Source organism: Chelonoidis abingdonii, chromosome 9 (assembly GCF_003597395.2).
Source record: "Chelonoidis abingdonii isolate Lonesome George chromosome 9, CheloAbing_2.0, whole genome shotgun sequence".
Taxonomy (NCBI): Eukaryota; Metazoa; Chordata; order Testudines; family Testudinidae; genus Chelonoidis; species Chelonoidis abingdonii.
In genome coordinates, this window is record NC_133777.1 from 66635719 (window position 1) to 66653979 (window position 18261).

General features: G+C 40.9%; 1 protein-coding gene across 1 annotated transcript in view; it reads right to left on the reverse strand.

Annotated features, from left to right (window-relative positions):
* ATP8B4 (ATPase phospholipid transporting 8B4 (putative)) overlaps positions 1 to 13074 on the reverse strand; it is a 157225-nt gene extending 144151 nt beyond the window's left edge. The window contains exon 1 of the mRNA XM_075069659.1: positions 12929 to 13074. Coding sequence (XP_074925760.1) covers positions 12929 to 13052 — 124 coding nt within the window. The 5' untranslated portion in view covers positions 13053 to 13074. The remainder of the gene's footprint in view (positions 1 to 12928) is intronic.
* Between the last annotated feature and the right edge of the window lie 5187 nt (positions 13075 to 18261).

An 18261-nucleotide genomic window follows, 5' to 3' on the forward strand; every position in this document is an offset into this window, starting at 1 on the left:
GAGGAAAGCTGCAGTAGAGGAAATGCAGTGAGGGGACGCAGAGAGAGATAGCTTGCCCTCTCTCTCCTGCCGGTGGATTGCAAGAAGGGGACTACTTGTATGTTGGAAAGGTGGCGGGAGAACAGCCTGTAAATAAAAGCACCAGGTGGGCACTGCACCAAAAGGTCTCTGTGTGACTTTCTTACCCCAGTGGGGGCAGGAGCCAGGAGAGCCCTATAAGGACACTGCTACACATGGGGGCTTGTCTGGGATTGTGCCAGAGCAAGAATTTGGCAGTCTGAGATGGAAGAGACCTGGCAGTGGCTGATCAAGCAACAGGAAGAGCTGCAGAAGGCAGAACAAACCTTTCAACAGTCCCAGCAGCTGGAGAAGCAGGCCCTTGCCAGCTGAGCAGCAGAGGAGCCTGCAAGATTTTATTTGGGAGCAGAACACCATTCAACAGCAGCTCCTCTAGAAGATGGCGATTCCCCTGGTAGGGGATGGCATGCGGGCACTGGACTTGGGACTATGTAAAATGGGCCCGGCAGATGATCGCAAAGCCTTTCTAGGCACTTTTAAGCGGATAGCGATGGGGGTGGATGGAAAAGGACAACCTGGGCCCTGTGGGTGGCTCCCTACCTGGCTGGTGAAGCCCAAGCGGCCTATATGACCCTGAGTGAGGAACAGGTCAGGAGCTACAACACGGTAAAAGCAGCTGTCCTAGATAGGATAGGGCTGTCAGCCGAAAAATATCACCAGCGCTTCCGGGTGCTGAAGTGGACAGGGGGTTTGAGGGCCCGGACCTTCACCCAGAAATTAATGGACTGGACCACCCGATGGTTGAGAGCTGGCGCCCAGACCGTAGAGGAGATCATGGATGCGCTTGTCCTGGAACAGTTTTTACAAAGCCTCCCCGAGTGGACAAGGGTATGGATTAGATGGCACCAACAGGGCATGGTGGAGGCTGCGGTAAAGCTGACAGAGAAGTATGTGGAGGCAGACTCCCCCAGGAAGGAGGGGCACCCCTATAAGGATGAGAATCCTGGGAGAAAATCCAGGGAAACCTCGACCAGGAAGGGTACGGAGAAAAAGCAGGAGACCAACCAGGGAGCTTCCACTGGGACCAGGCAACTCATCTGCTGGTAGTGCGGCGAGTGGGATATAAAAAGCAGGACTGCTCAGATATGGACTGCGGCTTTGTAGAATGTTGCGGGTGAACTAACTCTGGAGGGTGGGGAAAGGGGCAGAAACTGTCCACCATTCCTATGATGGTAGGGAGGAGACCCAAGCGGGATCTGGTGGACTCGGCCTCTGCCTGCTCTCTTGTAAGGAGGGGGCTGGTGAAACTGCAGTGGATAATCCCTGGGGCGAAAATAAATCTGTAAAGCATTCATGGGGACGAGAGGCAGTACCCAATGGCCCAGGTACCCCTCAAGGTTCAGGGCCAGTTCCGTTGGAAACGGCTTAGGGTGGTAGAAGGCCTGCTGTACCCAGTGGTACCCCTGCCCAAGAGGGAAAGTAGATTGGGCGAGGAGTCCCGAGGTGAGAGAAGAGCGAGACCCACTGAGGAAGGGAGAGGAGGTCTCAGAGACAGAAAACCCTAGACAACAGAGCCCAAGCCAGGAAGGACGGGAGAAGGAAAAGGAGAAAGAAGGTAGGGAAGGAGTTATCTGCCCCAGGGCTCTCAGCAGAGCCAGTTGGCCCAACAGAATTCTCTGTAGGCAGACCCCCTGGAAGATGAGACCCAAATCCTGCTTGAGGGGTCTGGGGAATCGGAGGTCCAGGGTGCCCAGGAGGAAGCGGGGGCCAATCCTGAATCCCTGTCAGAGGTGAAGGGGGATTTGATGACTTCTGGGCGGAAGCAGTGCTATAGAGTGGCCCACCCCCTTGCAATGTGGTTCTGCAGGTGGGGGGGATGGCTGAACCCTGCAAGGAAGTCCCAGCAGGTCACCCAAAAGAGGAAGGCCTCCCCAGTAGGGCCCCACCCATTGAGGGAGGAAGGGACCTGTATGGTTAAACCAGGTGGTTCGGAAAAAGAGGGGAAGCATGTGACAGGGTGCTAAGCAGAAAACTGCTTAGCCAACCCTCTGTCACTCCAGCTCCAATAAAGGGAGGTGAATTGGAGCTCGGTAGGCCACCTGGCCCTGACTGGGGAAGCTTAAATAGCTGCTGCCTCAGCAGGCTGGATAAAAGCCCCAGGGGAAGAAAGACAGGGAGGAGCTGGAAAGAGGAAAGCTGCAGTAGAGAAAAGGCAGTGAGGGGTAGCAGAGAGAGATAGCTTTCCCCCTCTTCCTGCTAGGGGACTACAAGAAAGGGACTACTTGTATGGTGGGAGAACAGCCTGTAAACAAAAGCACCAGGTGGGCACTGCACGAAAAGGTCTCTGTGACTTTCTCAGTCCAGCGGGGGCAGGAGCCAGAAGGGCCCTGAGGGACGCTGCTACACTATTTAATAAATCTTCATATATTTTAGTATAGGACAGGCTTCAAGCATTGTCTTTTGTGTGAGATTTAAGGTGCAATTGACCTGGGTTAAGTGGCTGGTCCTTTGGGATTGGGAGTAACCTGAATATTGCTGTGATTCTGTCACAAAGGTAGACTCACCTGGCTGGTGATACAGATCAGAATACTCAAGAGGATTGTCTGTGACTCCATGTTAGGGCTGTTATAGTGTCTGAGGAGCTTACACTTGATAATCGATTGGCAAAATCTAAGTATAGAACTCACAGCCGATTTGAGGTTTGTGCCCTGCTTCCTAACAGTCTGTTCAGACACTCACCAGCAGCATTACGGATATGCTACACTTAAAAAAAAAAAAAAACTTCTGTCATATTGGACAGATGCTTCTTTGTACTATTAATAATCTGACTCAAATGATTTCATCTCCCACAGGATGCCCACAACAGCCAATTAACTTCTTCTGGTCACAACTGGTTTATCATTAACTGAAGTGTTTCTAGCTCAATACATTTCTTTAATCAGCATAAACACTTTAAAAAAAAATGCCAAGACCTGTATATAAGAGAAAAGTAATCTCAGCTCTAAAAGGAAACAAAAAAATGTAGATTTACACACTTTAAAGCAAATATATGGGTACAATCTGAAGAAAGTTGAAATTGTCTAAACTTAATTACTAAACCAAGATCAGACTGAATAGTCCTAACCTTTAGCCAATGCATTTTAAAGACAGACAAAACAAGACTTCCTTCACAAGAGAAATTAATTAATAATGTATCAAAAAAATTAAACCTCTGAGAAATATAGTTCCACAGCCCATACAACAGAAGTAGCATTAAGCTTCCCTGTGCACTAGAACAGGGAACAGTAGAACCTCAGAGTTATGAGCACCTTAAAAATGGAGGTCATTCATCAACTCAAACGTTCGTAATTCTGAACAAAACATTATGGCTGTTCTTTCAAAAGTTTACACCTGAACATTGACTTAATGCAGCCTTGAAACTTTACTATGCAGAAGAAAAATGCTGCTTTTAGCCATCTTAATTTAAATGAAACAAGCACAGAAAGAGTTTCCTTACCTTGTCAAATCTTTTTTTTTTTTTTTAAACTTTCTCTTTATATTTTTAGTCGTTTACATTTAACATAGCACGGTACTTGCTTTTCTTTTTGTCTCTGCTGCTGCCTGATTGCATACTTCCCATTCCAAAATAGGTGTGTGGTTGACCTGTCAGTTCATAACTCTGGTGTTCGTAACTCTGAGGTTCTACTGTATACCTATTAGTTCAGTCAGAGTTTTCAGATAGAAAAATGACATTTCTACATCCTGAACAGCTCTGCAGACCGCAGAGTTTTGCTAGTCTGGGAATATTCATTTGTATGGTATGCAGAAAAAAAAAAACCTATCTAGCTGAGGCTAGGTCAATTTAAAATGCAAAAAGACACAGCGCACATCACCATTACACTTCAGACAGAACAAGAACATTTTGGTCTTTGTTTTACATCCTACTAATTCCCTTAGGCTCCTTCGAAAGTCTTACGCCACGTCTATACGACGCGCCATTTCGGCGCGTTAAAATCGAAAGCTCTGGGTTCGATATATCGCGTCTCGTCTAGACGGGGATATATCGAACCCAGAGCGCGCTTACATCGATTCCGGAACTCCACCAAAACAAACGGAGTTCCGGATTCGACTTTGCGAGCCGCGCACATCGATTCGGCGCGGTGAAGACGGGTGAGTAACTCGATTTTAGATATTCGATTTCAGCTACGCTATTCCCGTAGCTGAAATTGCGTATCTAAAATCGAAATTTCCACGCGTCGTGTAGATGGGCCTTAGCCTAAATCTTTGAGTTTCTTATTCTACATTTTGCATGACAAGAAATATACAAAGCCCAGAATCCAGGACAAAAAATATAATGCAATTATATATTTGAATAAATAGGACCAAGCCAACCACTATAAAAACAACAAAAGAACATGCAGCAATTAATGATACCCATCTTCCGTCTGTGTGAAAAATCATTGCTACCTGATTTTATTCTTGCTATGAAGAGTTATAAATCCTCTCAAGGACAGCAACATCTGGAAGTATTTTCCAGACATTTCCTTAGATATAGTCATACTTTCAAAGATATTTGTATTTCTGTGATTCATCCGAACATGCATGTTGAGTGAACTAGTTATTCAACACAACATCCCAGAGGGCTTTCAGTTTTGAAAACAGATACTACTGCATATCCAAAGGACAAACAAACAATCATTCCTGTGTCCAAGCTATCTTTAAAAAAGGGCACCAGTCCTCCCACAAAAAAACAAGACATTGGCATTCCAAGGTTTTGAAAGCTGAAACTTTTTAAAAACTATTTTCAACATTTGCCTGTTTAAGTGATGCCCAACTGTTATTGGCTTTTCATTCAAGGGAAAGAGATTGACTTTCGCAGTTCCTGGTGTCAGAGTTAGATTCAGGACTCACAATTTGTCAGACCACTCTGTTTATTAGCGCAGCGCTCCGCCAACAACATTCAGAATATGTGAGCACCATACAAGACACAAACTATCTTATTATACAGATAGAAGGGCAGGAGTTTAGACAAAGGGACAAAGAAAGCAACAGACAGGAAAAACCACCTGCTACACGCATGCATATTCCACGTCCTTACTGATTGGTATCGATCTAAGGCTAATACTTTTCCAATTGCCCTTAAACGGTGCAATTGTTCTATGCTAATGTCTGTGTTCCTGACACCTGGATTGCAACATTCCAACAATTATACTTAAAGGTGCAGACAACATTTCTTTAATCCACTCTTATTTTTACAATATAATTAATTCTACTTTCACCACTGGAAAGCAATGTTAGAATTTCTCAGGGTAGATAAAATCAATGATTTAAAATAATTTTTTTTTTAAAAAAAAAGTCAGATTTTTTTAATTTAAATTGGATTTTTTGATAAAATGCTTTTTGAGGAAAAACCTATCTAAAGATAGTTTTAATTAAGATACATTATAGCTCAAAGATACCTCATCATGGAATAGGGATTATAAATTCTAATTCTCTAGTATGAGAACAATATATTTATGTAACATTTAAGAAAAAAGTTTTGTAAATGAGTTCCAATAGTTCATGGATTAGGGATCCAATCTTATGAGGTTCAGGGGCTTCTGTATAGAGTATTTAGGTTAATCTTTCCATCTACCCAATGAGACTCAGTGCTCAGTCTAGAAGATACTATCAGAGATGCTTAGTTTTGCAGTTCACAAACTGTGGATTTGTGTCTCCAGAGACAACATGCTTGTTAACAGCAAAAATGTTTTTAAATAAATAAATAAATATATAGAGGTGAGAGAAACAACAGACCTCAACCCTACTGTCCCTCTGCAAATTTGTGCACACAGAATCAATCCCTTACCTCTTTCTAAAAGTGCAAAGATTCAAAAAGTTCAATGAATAGAAGATTGGTTGGGGTGGAATAGATCTGGACAAGGAGAAGAAGTCTGGAGATAAATGTGAGAAGGGAGGGACAGGCAGTAGAAACAAAAGTGAAACTGTTTGAGCAGCGTATGCCAGACGTCTTGCGGTCTTTCTGAGTGTAGCCTTCATTGATTTGAGATCTACCATACCATTCTCTCACTAGAAAGGAAAACCTTCTAGTAAAAATAGCAGCAGGCCATAAAAGAGACGCAGTTTGGGAATATTTTAATGAAGTTCCTCTATCGCTGGGTAAGACAGGCATGTTTGCAAAATGCAAACAGCGCAACAAAGAAATGCAAGGCCTTTTTGCCTGAATGAAACAACATCATGAGAAGTGTTCCTTCTCAGGAGGAAGCTGCATTGAAGATGATGAAAGGAACATGTCTGAACATGCAGGCTCTTCAGGTTGGTAAATGTTTTTTATTTCATACTTCTTTCTCAAGGATTGCCTGTCTTCCTTCTGGACTATTCTTGAATTCTCATGTTTGAGCAAAAAATATGGTTGTTACTCTATGGTACTATCATTTTAGATGCAGTTGTGATAAAAAAGAAATAGCTGAAATAGGCACATCTTCCTTTTACAATTTCACCTTTAAATTAGTACTGAGTGTCTGTGACTGCAATGAGTAATACTAAATGAGCAGTACGGTAATAGTAATTAAATAACTGCACTGATTCAGGGTTTGGCTACACGTGCAAGTTAGGGTGCCCAGGGCTGATTTAATGTGCTCTAACTCCTGAGGTGTTCACACTGGCAAGCACCTGGAACTCCATGGCTGAAGTGCCCCTGGTAATCCATCTCCACGAGAAGCACAGAGCTTGCTGCACCCTGGGTGAAATGCCTGGATGTCAGCGTGGATGACGTTTTGCATTACTGCACTGTGACTGGCCTCCGGAAACATCCCATAATCCCTTGAAGTCAACTAGCTGCTCTGGTCATTGTTTTGAACTCGGCTGCAGGTATGCAGATATATCCTTTCAAAACTCTGTTTCTGACAGCCAGAAAGCTTATCTGCTCCGGGACACAAAGCAAACCATTACTGTGGAATTCTGCTCCTGCAGAGGCAGGCATGTGTGCTTGTGTGTGAGAGACAGGTGTGCGTGGGGGGGCTGATGTGGGGGTTTCCTCCTGCTGCTGTCTGAACTTACAAGACAGCATGCTGACACACTCTTTGCCCGCCAAAACCCACTCTTTTTCCCTCTACATACACACAACACACTCTCTGTCACACTCCATCCCCTCATTTGAAAAGCACACTGCAGCCACTTGCACACTGGGATAGCTACCACAATGCATTGCTCTCTGTGGCGTTGCAAGAGCTGCTAATGTGGCCATGCCACTGTGCTTGCAGCCGACAGTGTAAACACATGGCAGCGCTTTCCCTGCTGCGGTCTCCAAGGGCTGGTTTAACTCACAGCACTCTACATCTGCAGGTGTAGCCATAGCCTTATTTTGTTTAGGAGAATCCATCCTCCACATACAGGATTCTGAAGACTATCCACCTTCAAGATCACCATCATTTTCTATAGTTTCAGAATTATCTGCCAGTGATAGTGTTTCAGTCACATCATGTATGTCACACAGCCACAGTATATCACTTGTAGCAAAAAGGAAAAAAAATCTCCATCATCCAGTAACAACCATCGATAAGTTTGTGATAAGAACCAGCAGATTACAAAAATAGGTAACTGATTAAAAAATTGTCTGATTTGTTTATGCCACAAACTCTCCTTTCCATACAACTGAGAACCCAGACTTCATTAACATGGCTCAGTCATTAAGAACAGAATACAGTCCACCCAGTAGAATAGATGTCACAAGCAAATTGCTGGATAAAGTGTAAGAAAGAGAAATTGAACAGTGTGCAAAAGATTTAGAGGGTGAAATTGTTAACCTGAGACTTTACGGATGGAGCAATGTCCACAATGATCCTGTTGTATATGCTTGTGTGACAACAGAAGAAGGGAATGTCTTCCTTACAGAAACAATTTTTTTCATAGAATATCAAGGTTGGAAGGGACCTCAGGAGGTCATCTAGTCCAACCCCCTGCTCAAAGCAGGGCCAATCCCCAGACAGATTTTTACCCCGGTTCCCTAAATGGCCCCCTCAAGGATTGAACTCACAACCCTAGATTTAGCAGGCCAATGCTCAAACCCATACACACAGCAGAATACTTACAAGAAGTAAAAGGTATAACAAACTGTGGGAAAAAATTCAAATATCTAGTACGCAGCTTGGTCACAGACAATGCTGCAAATGTATCTAAGATGAGAAAAAAATATTTAGAAGAGAGTCTCAAATTAATAACATACAGTTGCAGTGCTCATTTGATGCACCTCCTAGTCAAAAGACTTCAGTGTTCCAGAAATAAAGGCTAATGTTACAGAAGTAGTGTTGCAATTTCAGCAACAACCACTTTGCAGCAGCTGCTCTGAAAAAGGTGGGAGGAACCAAGCTAATTCTCCCACAAGATGTGTGATGCAACTCAGTAGTGGACTGTTTTGAGCACTATATCAAGAACTGGCCTAATCTGATGACAGTTTGTGAACAAAATCATTAAAAAATAGGTGGCACTGCCACAGCCAATGTTCTCAACATTGGGCTTAAGAGGAATGTTGAACACCTGCTGAGTACCCTGAAACCTATTTCTGTCGCCTTGAACAAAATGCAGGGAAATAGCTGTTTTATTGCTGATATCTCCAATTCATTTTCTTGCAAATATTATCAATACTCGGTACCAGTGTCAAACCTTAACTGCTGAAGAAGAGGAATTGGCTATGACATGGACATCCAGCAATCATCCCTCCATAATGCCAACTATAATAAACTTCAGAGCTAAGGGTGAACCATTCAAGAAATATTTTTGCTGATGATGTTTTAAAGAAAATTACACCAGTGAACCGGTGGAAGTCACTTATGCACTTGGATTCAGAGACTGTTGAAGTGATAATCTCACTTTTAACAGCAGCAGTTTCTTCTGCCGGTGTAGAAAGAATACTTTCTTCCTTTGGACTAATTAGTTCCAAATTGAGAAATCGTTTGGGGCCTGAAAAAGCAGGAAAGCTTGTTTTTCTTTTCCAGATTATGAACAAACAAGAAAAAGAAGGTGAAGATGATTGAGTTAGCTGCAGAAGCCAATATTTTAAGTTTCTCATGTTGACCTGGCTGACATAGTTGATTTAATTTTTGTTTTGTTTTGTTTTTAATATTTCATTTAACTATTTTAAACTATTTTAACAAAAACAAACCTGATTAACTGATTAACCTGCTTAACTAAATTCAAAAATTCATATGCTTGCTTTGTTAAAATATATGTTTGCTGTTGAAGAAAAAAATCCAAAACACATAACGTTGTTGTTTTAGTTAAATAAAACAATTTAAATGTCTCTCTGGTGATGTTCTCCTCCTAATACAGCATGGCAAGAAAATCCTCCAAATATTAATGATTAACCTGTTGAATTGGAGATAGCTCACCTCCCAGTGATTTCATAAATATTTGCTTCAATTACCTTTGGTAAATGAAATAACCACTCATTCATTTTCTGATATAGCTGTAAAACTAATCTGAAAAGTTTTCGAAATAAATCACTTTAAAAATGTATAGTGTGTACCTTCTAAATATGAAACCTACATCTGTCTCAGAGTTGTGAAGAATACGTATTAAGGTTATAACTACCAACAAGAATGCACTTTTATGTAGAAATCCATGATTAAATCTAGTCTTCCCGACGAGTGATTTAAATCATTTCCACTCTGGAATCTCTCCTTAGGCTTTGAGCCTAAGTGTACACTGAGCAGAGGTTTCAAGGAGGCTACAGCAGCCCCTTTACCAATCCCCTTTACAGGCAATACCAAGCCACATGCTTTTATACACACAAAGCAGAACTTAGATATTTGGGATGTTAGGAAAAAATTAGATCCAAAGTTTAGGGGTGGTTGATTTGATGTGGCTCATTGTAAGGACAGGAGAAAGTTGCAAATCTGGATCCAGGTTCAAATTCTAACCCCTACATCCATGCAATCTTTCACTGTGGTTTAACACGTTCTAGTGAAAACTAGGAAACTCTCAATTTCCAAGAACTAAAGCCAAATTTTTCAAACCTGTTCTCCTCAAGTTAGGCTTCTAAATTAAAAGGGAATGACTTTCAGAGGTGCTTACAGCTCCTGTTAACTTTCGTGGAAGATATAGATCAGGGGTAGGCAACCTATGGCACGTGTGCCAAAGGCAGCACATGAGTTGAATTTCAGTGGCATTCACACTGCCCGGGTCCTGGCCACTGGTCTGGGGGGGCTCTGCATTTTAATTTAATTTTAAATGAAGCTTCTTAAACATTTTAAAAACCTTATTTACTTTACATACAGCAATAGTTTAGTTATATATTATAGACTTATAGAAAGAGACCTTCTAAAAAATTAAAATGTACTGGATGCAAACCTTAAATTAGAGCGAATAATTGAAGATTTGCACAGCACTTCTGAAAGATTGCCGACTCCTGATATAGATGCTCAGAACTAACAAATCAGGACACACACACACACACACACTCCCAGGGGGGAGGCACGAAGAGAAAGAAACACAACCTATCTATGGGGTTAGGTGCCTAACAAAGACCTGTGTTTGAAAAGATCAGCCTGTGCCTATGTGTTTTGCCTATCACTTGTTTTACCAGGATTTCAAGCCTTTACCACTGCTGTAGAAATGCAAGTTTTTAAAAGCACAAAATGAAGGAAAATTAATTATTCTGATGACTATCTGCATGTTAAAGTAACAAAGATCAGTAAGGAAGGAATATAAATGACATTCAAATTGATATTAATTAATTATTGGGTAAAATGCCATGATATACACAATTATGTATTATATTTTTAATTGACAAAACAATTTAAAATTTTGCTCCAGAACCACAAAGTTTTAAATACCAGATGTAGTGTGGCCAATTTTCACAATTTTATCATGATTCTTGCAATATTTTTTCTTAAAGCCCCAGATCTGGAATCATGCGATTATGTGAAAACATCAGCATTCATTTTTTTTTTTTAAAGATACATTTCTGGCACCTCTGGCTGCACAAGAACAAGAAGGTAATGAAGAGAACCCAGCTATTTTTTTTAATTTAAATTTAATTTTTAAAATGCTATGATTTATACTCAATCTCATCATTTTTGAATATTCAGGATGGATGATACCATAGCTGCCCCATAAGACAGAGGGATTCTAGTTTGCCATTAATGAGAAGCAGTAGCACAGGAATATAGAAGAACACAGTAGACAGCCAGACAGTTAGCAAAACACCACAATGAGAAAGCCAAACATAACAGATAGATGTTCACGGTGATGAGAGACTGAAGACTTAAGCAAGATTCTTTTATTTTAAAAGATGTACTGTATTCTGTACACAACTGGCATGAACCATTTCAAAGTTTTTAGATACTGAATGCGGAGAAGGGGTGTAGCCATGTACACACTCAAGGCTCTATAACCCCAGAAGAAGGTTAGTACCCTAAACAACAGTTATTAGATTATCAAGTACAAGTCAGCCCAAAAATCCAAGCAGAGAAGAGTCAGAACCAAAATGTCCGATTAAACACCCATACTTTTCTATTAAATTTTGCAACTGATCACTAATTTTTTGGCGAGGAGGGAGTCAAAATACAGATCCATATCTGATCCAAGTGCCCTCGTTTCAAAAACCTTGAATGGAAATTAACATTACTATCCTCTACCTATATGGTAATAATCATAATTTACATCTCTATGATGCCTTTCATTCAAAAGAATCCAAAAATTGCTTACCAAACTGAAATCATTTCCACTCACCTTTTTTTTTTGCTATACGCATGACTGGGATAGGACTTGTTTCCAACTACATAATCCCTTTGTTACAGGCTCCACCCCAACAACGATCCACAGCAGTGTTCTCTGAAATGCCGGCAGTTCAAAAAAGGTTGTACCATATATGTGGTGCAACACTATGTGGCTGTTTTGCATCACATTCCTAAAGAAGTCAATTAAACAGCAGGCGAGTAGTTAAATCAGGATTTTGAATTTTCCCCTTAATACTTTGTTTGGTAGATAATCTTTCAGCCAGCAGTATATATTTTTGAAATTGCATCAAAAGATTTTTTTTAAAAAAAAGAAAAACCTAATTTAGCACAGTTTTTGAGTAAATGTTGATGTGTAAGGTCACCAGAACAAATCTTTTAAAAAGTGGAGGAGTTCTATTGGACAAGACTACAGCTTTGTATAAATAAGTATTTAATAGAGATTGGCCCAACCAAAATCCTAAATCTAAATATCTCAAAATTTGGAAGTAAATTAAATTCAAACCTATTGCTAAATTTTTCAAATGGTCTTTTGTCTTTGTAATGGATCAAACTAAAACCCCAAAGTGAACTCATTACTTAAGAGTCCCTCTAGCATTTGGATAGCAAGAGATGTGCCAGTCCTAAAAAGTGCATATCTAGGAAGCATCACAATACCCTTTTTTACAAAGTTTACAAAATGTTCACATAAGCTAGATCAGTAACTTTAGCAGCAGTCAATATTCATGCTTTAGACCTTTTATGACCTTCTGTGAATTAATTAATTCCACAAAGCAAAGTGTGTTGCACTGTGATTCCTGGGCAATACACTAAAGAAGCAGGAAAAGCACAAGTTACACTGAATTATTTTCTATTAAAAACTAGTTACAGCGATCTAGCTTTTGTGCATAGGTGGCATCTGGCTCCATGGTAGAAGTGAGAAAGCTAAACTAAGTTTCATTTTCTGTTTCTCGCTTCTCACAGATGTATGTCAGTGCTAGAAAGCACAAACAGAAACTTAAGGGAATGGAAACTAGAGCAGTGCAAACCAGATAAGTCTGAACTCATGTTCAGCTAACTGAGTCACCATAGTTGTCATACACAGAAACTTGTAATTTTTATCAGGCTGATACACTCCCCAAGATCAGCAAAGAACAATTCCCAACTATCATAATCAGACCCAAATGAGCTTAAATGATAGTCACCCACTGAAATACCTTGATGCCCATCTCCTTCATCACCATTATAGCACTTAGATGATAATGATACCATGTGCTTGGCAGTGGTTTGCATGTCAATGTGGCTTAGGAGTCTGAGTCCTTCTCGGTAAACTTTTAGCATTGCAAAATCTCCAGAGACCACGATTGTTGAAACCATAGTCCCACTTCCCCTGCAGTCCAGCACTGATAAACTCAGCAGTCTCACTCTAGGTGTGAGAAACGGAAGGGGTGAATCAGCCTAAGAGCAGCAAACACTGACAGTTTGTAAATTAATATAAGCCAGTATGGTACGGTTGAAAATAGAAATGGAAAAACAAAAGGCAGGATAAGTGAGGGATAGCATTCGTGGGGACTTTGAACAACAAATCAAGGCAGCTTCCACAACCTCCCTAGGGAGTCTGTACCACTGTCCTACTATTCTTACAGTTAGGAAGTTTTCCCTGAGATTTAATCTAAATTTGCTATGCTGCAGTTTGAACCCATTGCCTCTTTTCTTGCCTTCTGTGGCAAAAGAGAACAACTTCTCCCCATTTCCTTTATGGCAACCTTTCAAGTATTTGAAGACAGCTATCATATCCCTCCTTAATCTCCTCTTTTCCAAACCGAACATACCCAGTTACTTCAGCCTTTGCTCATATGGTTTGCATTCCATCCCTTCAATCATCTTTGTCACTCGCTTCTGGATCCTTCCAGTTCCTCCACATCCTTTCTATACATTGGTTACCAAAACTGGACACAGTACTCCATCTGAGGCCTAACCAGCACCAAACAGAGCGGTACTACTGCCTCCTATGACATGTAACAGCATCGCATTGTTGACTCATGTTGAGGTTGTGATCCACTACAAGTCCAAATCCTTCTCAGAAGTGCTGCTGCCAAGCCAGTTATCCCCCATTCTGTACTTGTGCATTTGATTTTTCTTCCCTAAATATAGCATCTTATATTTGTCTTTGCTGAGTTTCATTTTGTTGTCTATAGCCCCAGTTCTCCAATTTATCAAGATCCCGTTGAAATTTAGCTATATCCTCCATAGTGTTTGCAACTCCCCCCAGCTTTGTGTCATCTGCAAATGTCATCAGTATGCTCTCTATTCCTACATCTAGGTCATTAATAAAGATGTTAAATAATACTGGATCCAGAATAGACCCCTGTGGAACTCCACTTGAGACTTCCTTCCAATCTGACATCATTCCATTAAGAGTTACTCATTTTTTGCTGCTGTTTACCCAATTATGTATCCACTTAATGTAGTTCCACAGAGCCCACATTTCTCCAGCTTACTTATCAGAATGTCATGTGTCAAAACCCTTGCTAAAGTCCAAGTACATTATGTCCAGTGCATTTCCCCTATTCACCAAACCAGTTACCCTGCCAAAGAATTACATCAAGCTGGTTTGGCATGATTTGTTCTTAGTAAATCCAGGCTGGCTGCTAGTGATCATGCCTGTACATGTTCTTGTTATAACTGCCATGCAGGAGTTCCTTTGGCTTTGAGAATCATCAGGAATGCTGCAAAGGCAGCACATTCAACCCCAGGAGAAATGGGAGGGAAGGTCATTAGATCATTCAACAAATGATTGCTCTAACGAATCAAGGACCAGTACTGACAAACTCCAAAGACAGTCCCAGAAATTCCTCTTTAGCCAGTACATAAGATGTGCACAAACTCAAACAAGAGCTTGTGACGTTGCACTCTATATGATGTTATGAAAATATTCTAATGAGTATGAATGTAATTCAACTGGAATATGATTCATGCAAAAGCTCTCTTGTAAGGCATCATTACAAAGCTTATAATCTACTGAGTATGGTCATCCTATTTGTATAAATGTATCACTTTTGTATCTGAAGCTAGAAATATAAAATATAACTGAGGACCTACTGTAGTTATGCAAAGTGTGGGCCATTAATGGTGGTTTGAAATCTTGATGGCTCCCATCAATCAGGACAAGTGACTGTGGATGGCTCTGTTTGCTTGCAGGCCTTCCTGGGAAGAATGAGGGCTTGGAGTCTTGCAGTGACACGTGATCATGTCACCTGAACTGGAATCCATCTCTAACCTGGTGCTTTTCCATTTAGATGGAAGGGTGGGAACCCAGAGAGGGACAAAGGATTTCCACCTTGTGCAAAAGATATATACGGGGGTGGAACAGAACAAAGGGGGTTGCAGTCATGAGAAATCCCCTAGCTACCACCTGAGCTGGAACAAGGGCTGTACAAGGGAAAAGGATTGTGCCCAGACTAGGAAGGTGTCCAGTCTGTGATAGAAGTTTATTGAAACATCTCTGAGGGTGAGATTTTATCTGTAATCACTTTCTTACTGTATTAGACTTAGACTTGCGTGTTTTATTTTATTTTGCTTAGTAATTCACTTTGTTCTGTCTGTTATTACTTGGAACCAGTTAAACCCTACTTTTTGTATTTAATAAAATCACTTTTTACTTAGTAATTAACCCAGAGTATGTATTAATGCTTGGGGGAGGGGGGGGAACAGCTGTGCATCTCTCTCTATCAGTGTTACAGAGTGTGAACAAATTTATGAGTTTACCCTGGGTAAGCTTTATACAGGGTAAAACGGATTTATTTGGGGTTTGGACCCCATTGGGAGCTGGGTATAGGAGTGCTGGAAAAGGAGCACATCTTAAGCCATTTTCAGTTAAGCCTGCAGCTTTTGGGGGACGTTGTTCAGACCTGGGTCTGTGTTTGTAGCAGGCTAGTGTGTCAGGCTCAAACCAGGCAGGGCACTGAAGTTCCAAGCTGCCAGGGAAAACAGGCTCAGAATTAGTCTCAGCACATCAGGTGGAAGTCCCAAAGGGGGTTTCTGTGATCCAACCCATTACAGAGCTATTCTAATATTTCAGAGTTCAAACAACAGGAGACCACCCACCACTGTAGAGGCAGAAAAAAATCCTGTTCTTAGCCCAGAGACAATTTCCTCCTGTCTGCCCATGCTAGTTTCCATGAAACTTCCTAAAGAGTCTCAGCTGCTTTGAAACTAATTGCTTCCTGGAATGCACATAATTTCCGCTCTCACTATAATATGTATAAAACCTGAGAATAGAACAGGTACCACAGAAAAGCCATATTATATATTTTCATTAAGCTTCAGAATGTACCAGTTTAACTAGCAGACCTCTAAGAGATCTACAATTGAGTACAGGACTACTATACCAAATTATTGATATTCACTTTGGGCCTGGGTTCTAGGAGCAGAGGCAACTCCTGGATGGAGCTAAGTGTTTTAACTGAGTTTGAGACTTGTGGGTGCTTTAGCATCTCCTACCATCAAGCCCATAGCTTTCATCCAGATTGCAATAGTTTCAAGGAACAACTGATTCAGCAAAACGTGAGCTAATCTTGTAATAGAAAAGCTTACTAACATAAAGCATAGTAAAAGTGACTGGAATTATTAATTATTAAATTTATTATCCATACAGTACCCAAAACTTGCTTGGTGCTTTATGGTCAATAAAACAGATACTGCTCCTACACTGAAGAACTTACCATCCAATTGTGGGCTTTGTGCAACAGATAACAGTGACAAAGTTGTTCGTGGACTGCTGGAGGTTGGTTATTGCATGCTGGAAGGTGTTAATGGATGTCATCAAGCAGCTCTTTGATATTCAATCACAGATCTTGTTAAAGCCAATGGATGTTCTAAGCACATGTAAGGAGCATTTAAGCCCCTTTACGAGTGATATAGCTGGAAACAATAGAAGCCACTGCCCAAGGCAATGGGCCATAGAGCAAGACCTGATTAGAAGTTCACTACAGGGCCAAGAGGTTCCAGGATCACAAATATGGAGGCTAGGGGAATGTTTGGGAAGCTATGTGTATACATGAGACAGACAAAAAAGTGAGCAGAGAGAGAAGCAGTTGTGAGCATGGACCTGAGAAGGAAGAGTGTAAAAACCTGCAGAAATGGAACCTGGGATCATTGGAATTCTATGCTGCTGATGCCCCCATATCTCCACTGGAGGCATAGGGTGGAGTCCCACAGGAGAACCCCGGGAGGCTGGGCTTGGCAGGAAATGCCACCCAACAAGACCTGAGTGGCAGACCATTGTTGCTACTGATTGGCTGGTACCAGTACTTAAATCAAGAAGCCATGACAGGAAGCTGTCTAAGCAGCAACATAAACTGCCTGCCTGTTTCCAATTCAGACCTTGCTTGCGATAGACCCTAGACTCTGCCTTCTGACCCTGGTTTGTCCTTGGCTTTTCTCTTCCATTGCTGTCTGTAACCTGGTGCCTCACCCTGCTCTCCTGGTAGGCTAAACTTGACTGCCTCTGATGCCTGAACCTTGATTTGCCCTCTGGTCTCCCACTACCTGACTCGGCCTGACTCCTGCTCCGACCACTAGATCTGACTGCCCTAGTCCTGATCATGACAAAGAGAGACTGCTTCTGGTGATACAGAACTGATTGGAGAAGAGACTTGGAAATTAGGAGCACAGAAACAGCCTGCTGTTTGTTTCTACTGTGCTCAGAAAAAGAGGATTTTACATATATTCTTTGTAAATAAAACAGGATTGCACCATAAAATATACCCTATTTGTATGATCTATTTATTCTGTGAAAACAACCCTGCAAAGCCCCTAAGTGCTCAGGCCAAAAGAAACAACATTATACAAAATGGAAGCAAGGACCAAGATTACCATGTCACATGGTTACTCAGGTATGTTATACATACATCTTAAGTCCTCCTATATACACAATATGTGTGTTATGTTTTTGCTATAGACAATTTTTTTTACTGTCACCATTTCAATGATTCCCACTGATAGTTTTTGCTACATTAAATATACATTCATAATAGTATGTTACAGATATTCAGCTGTACAGTATTTTACACCATGAGCATGAATGGTCTTTATGCTCCAATGCAGTCAATAAAATATCACAGAAACTTGAAAGTAAAGAAGTTGTAAATTAGTTATTAGCCGTTCAAAAGCAGTTTCACTTCTGCTAGAAAAAAATAATACTGTCACATTCTTGCACTTATATTTTTGGATGTAAACTTAGATATCCATCTGAAAGAGCTAGAGATAATTCTTGTCTAATCGCAGGAACCTTACAAAATTAATAGAGAACCCTTTCCAATGTTTTAGCCTAAAATCTCTCTCAAAGAACTGAATAATAAGGGTCAAAAAACAAAACTGAAGTCAGTATTGGAAGGAAAAATGGGTTGGGGAAGAATTCTCCCTATAGTTTCCTACAATTGTCATAATGTAACCAAGAGAAAAATATATTTTTAAGTTGGAGTTTTTCCCCATAGCTAAAAAGGTATGATCTTATGAATCAAGATAACTGTATGTTTAACCATAGAGG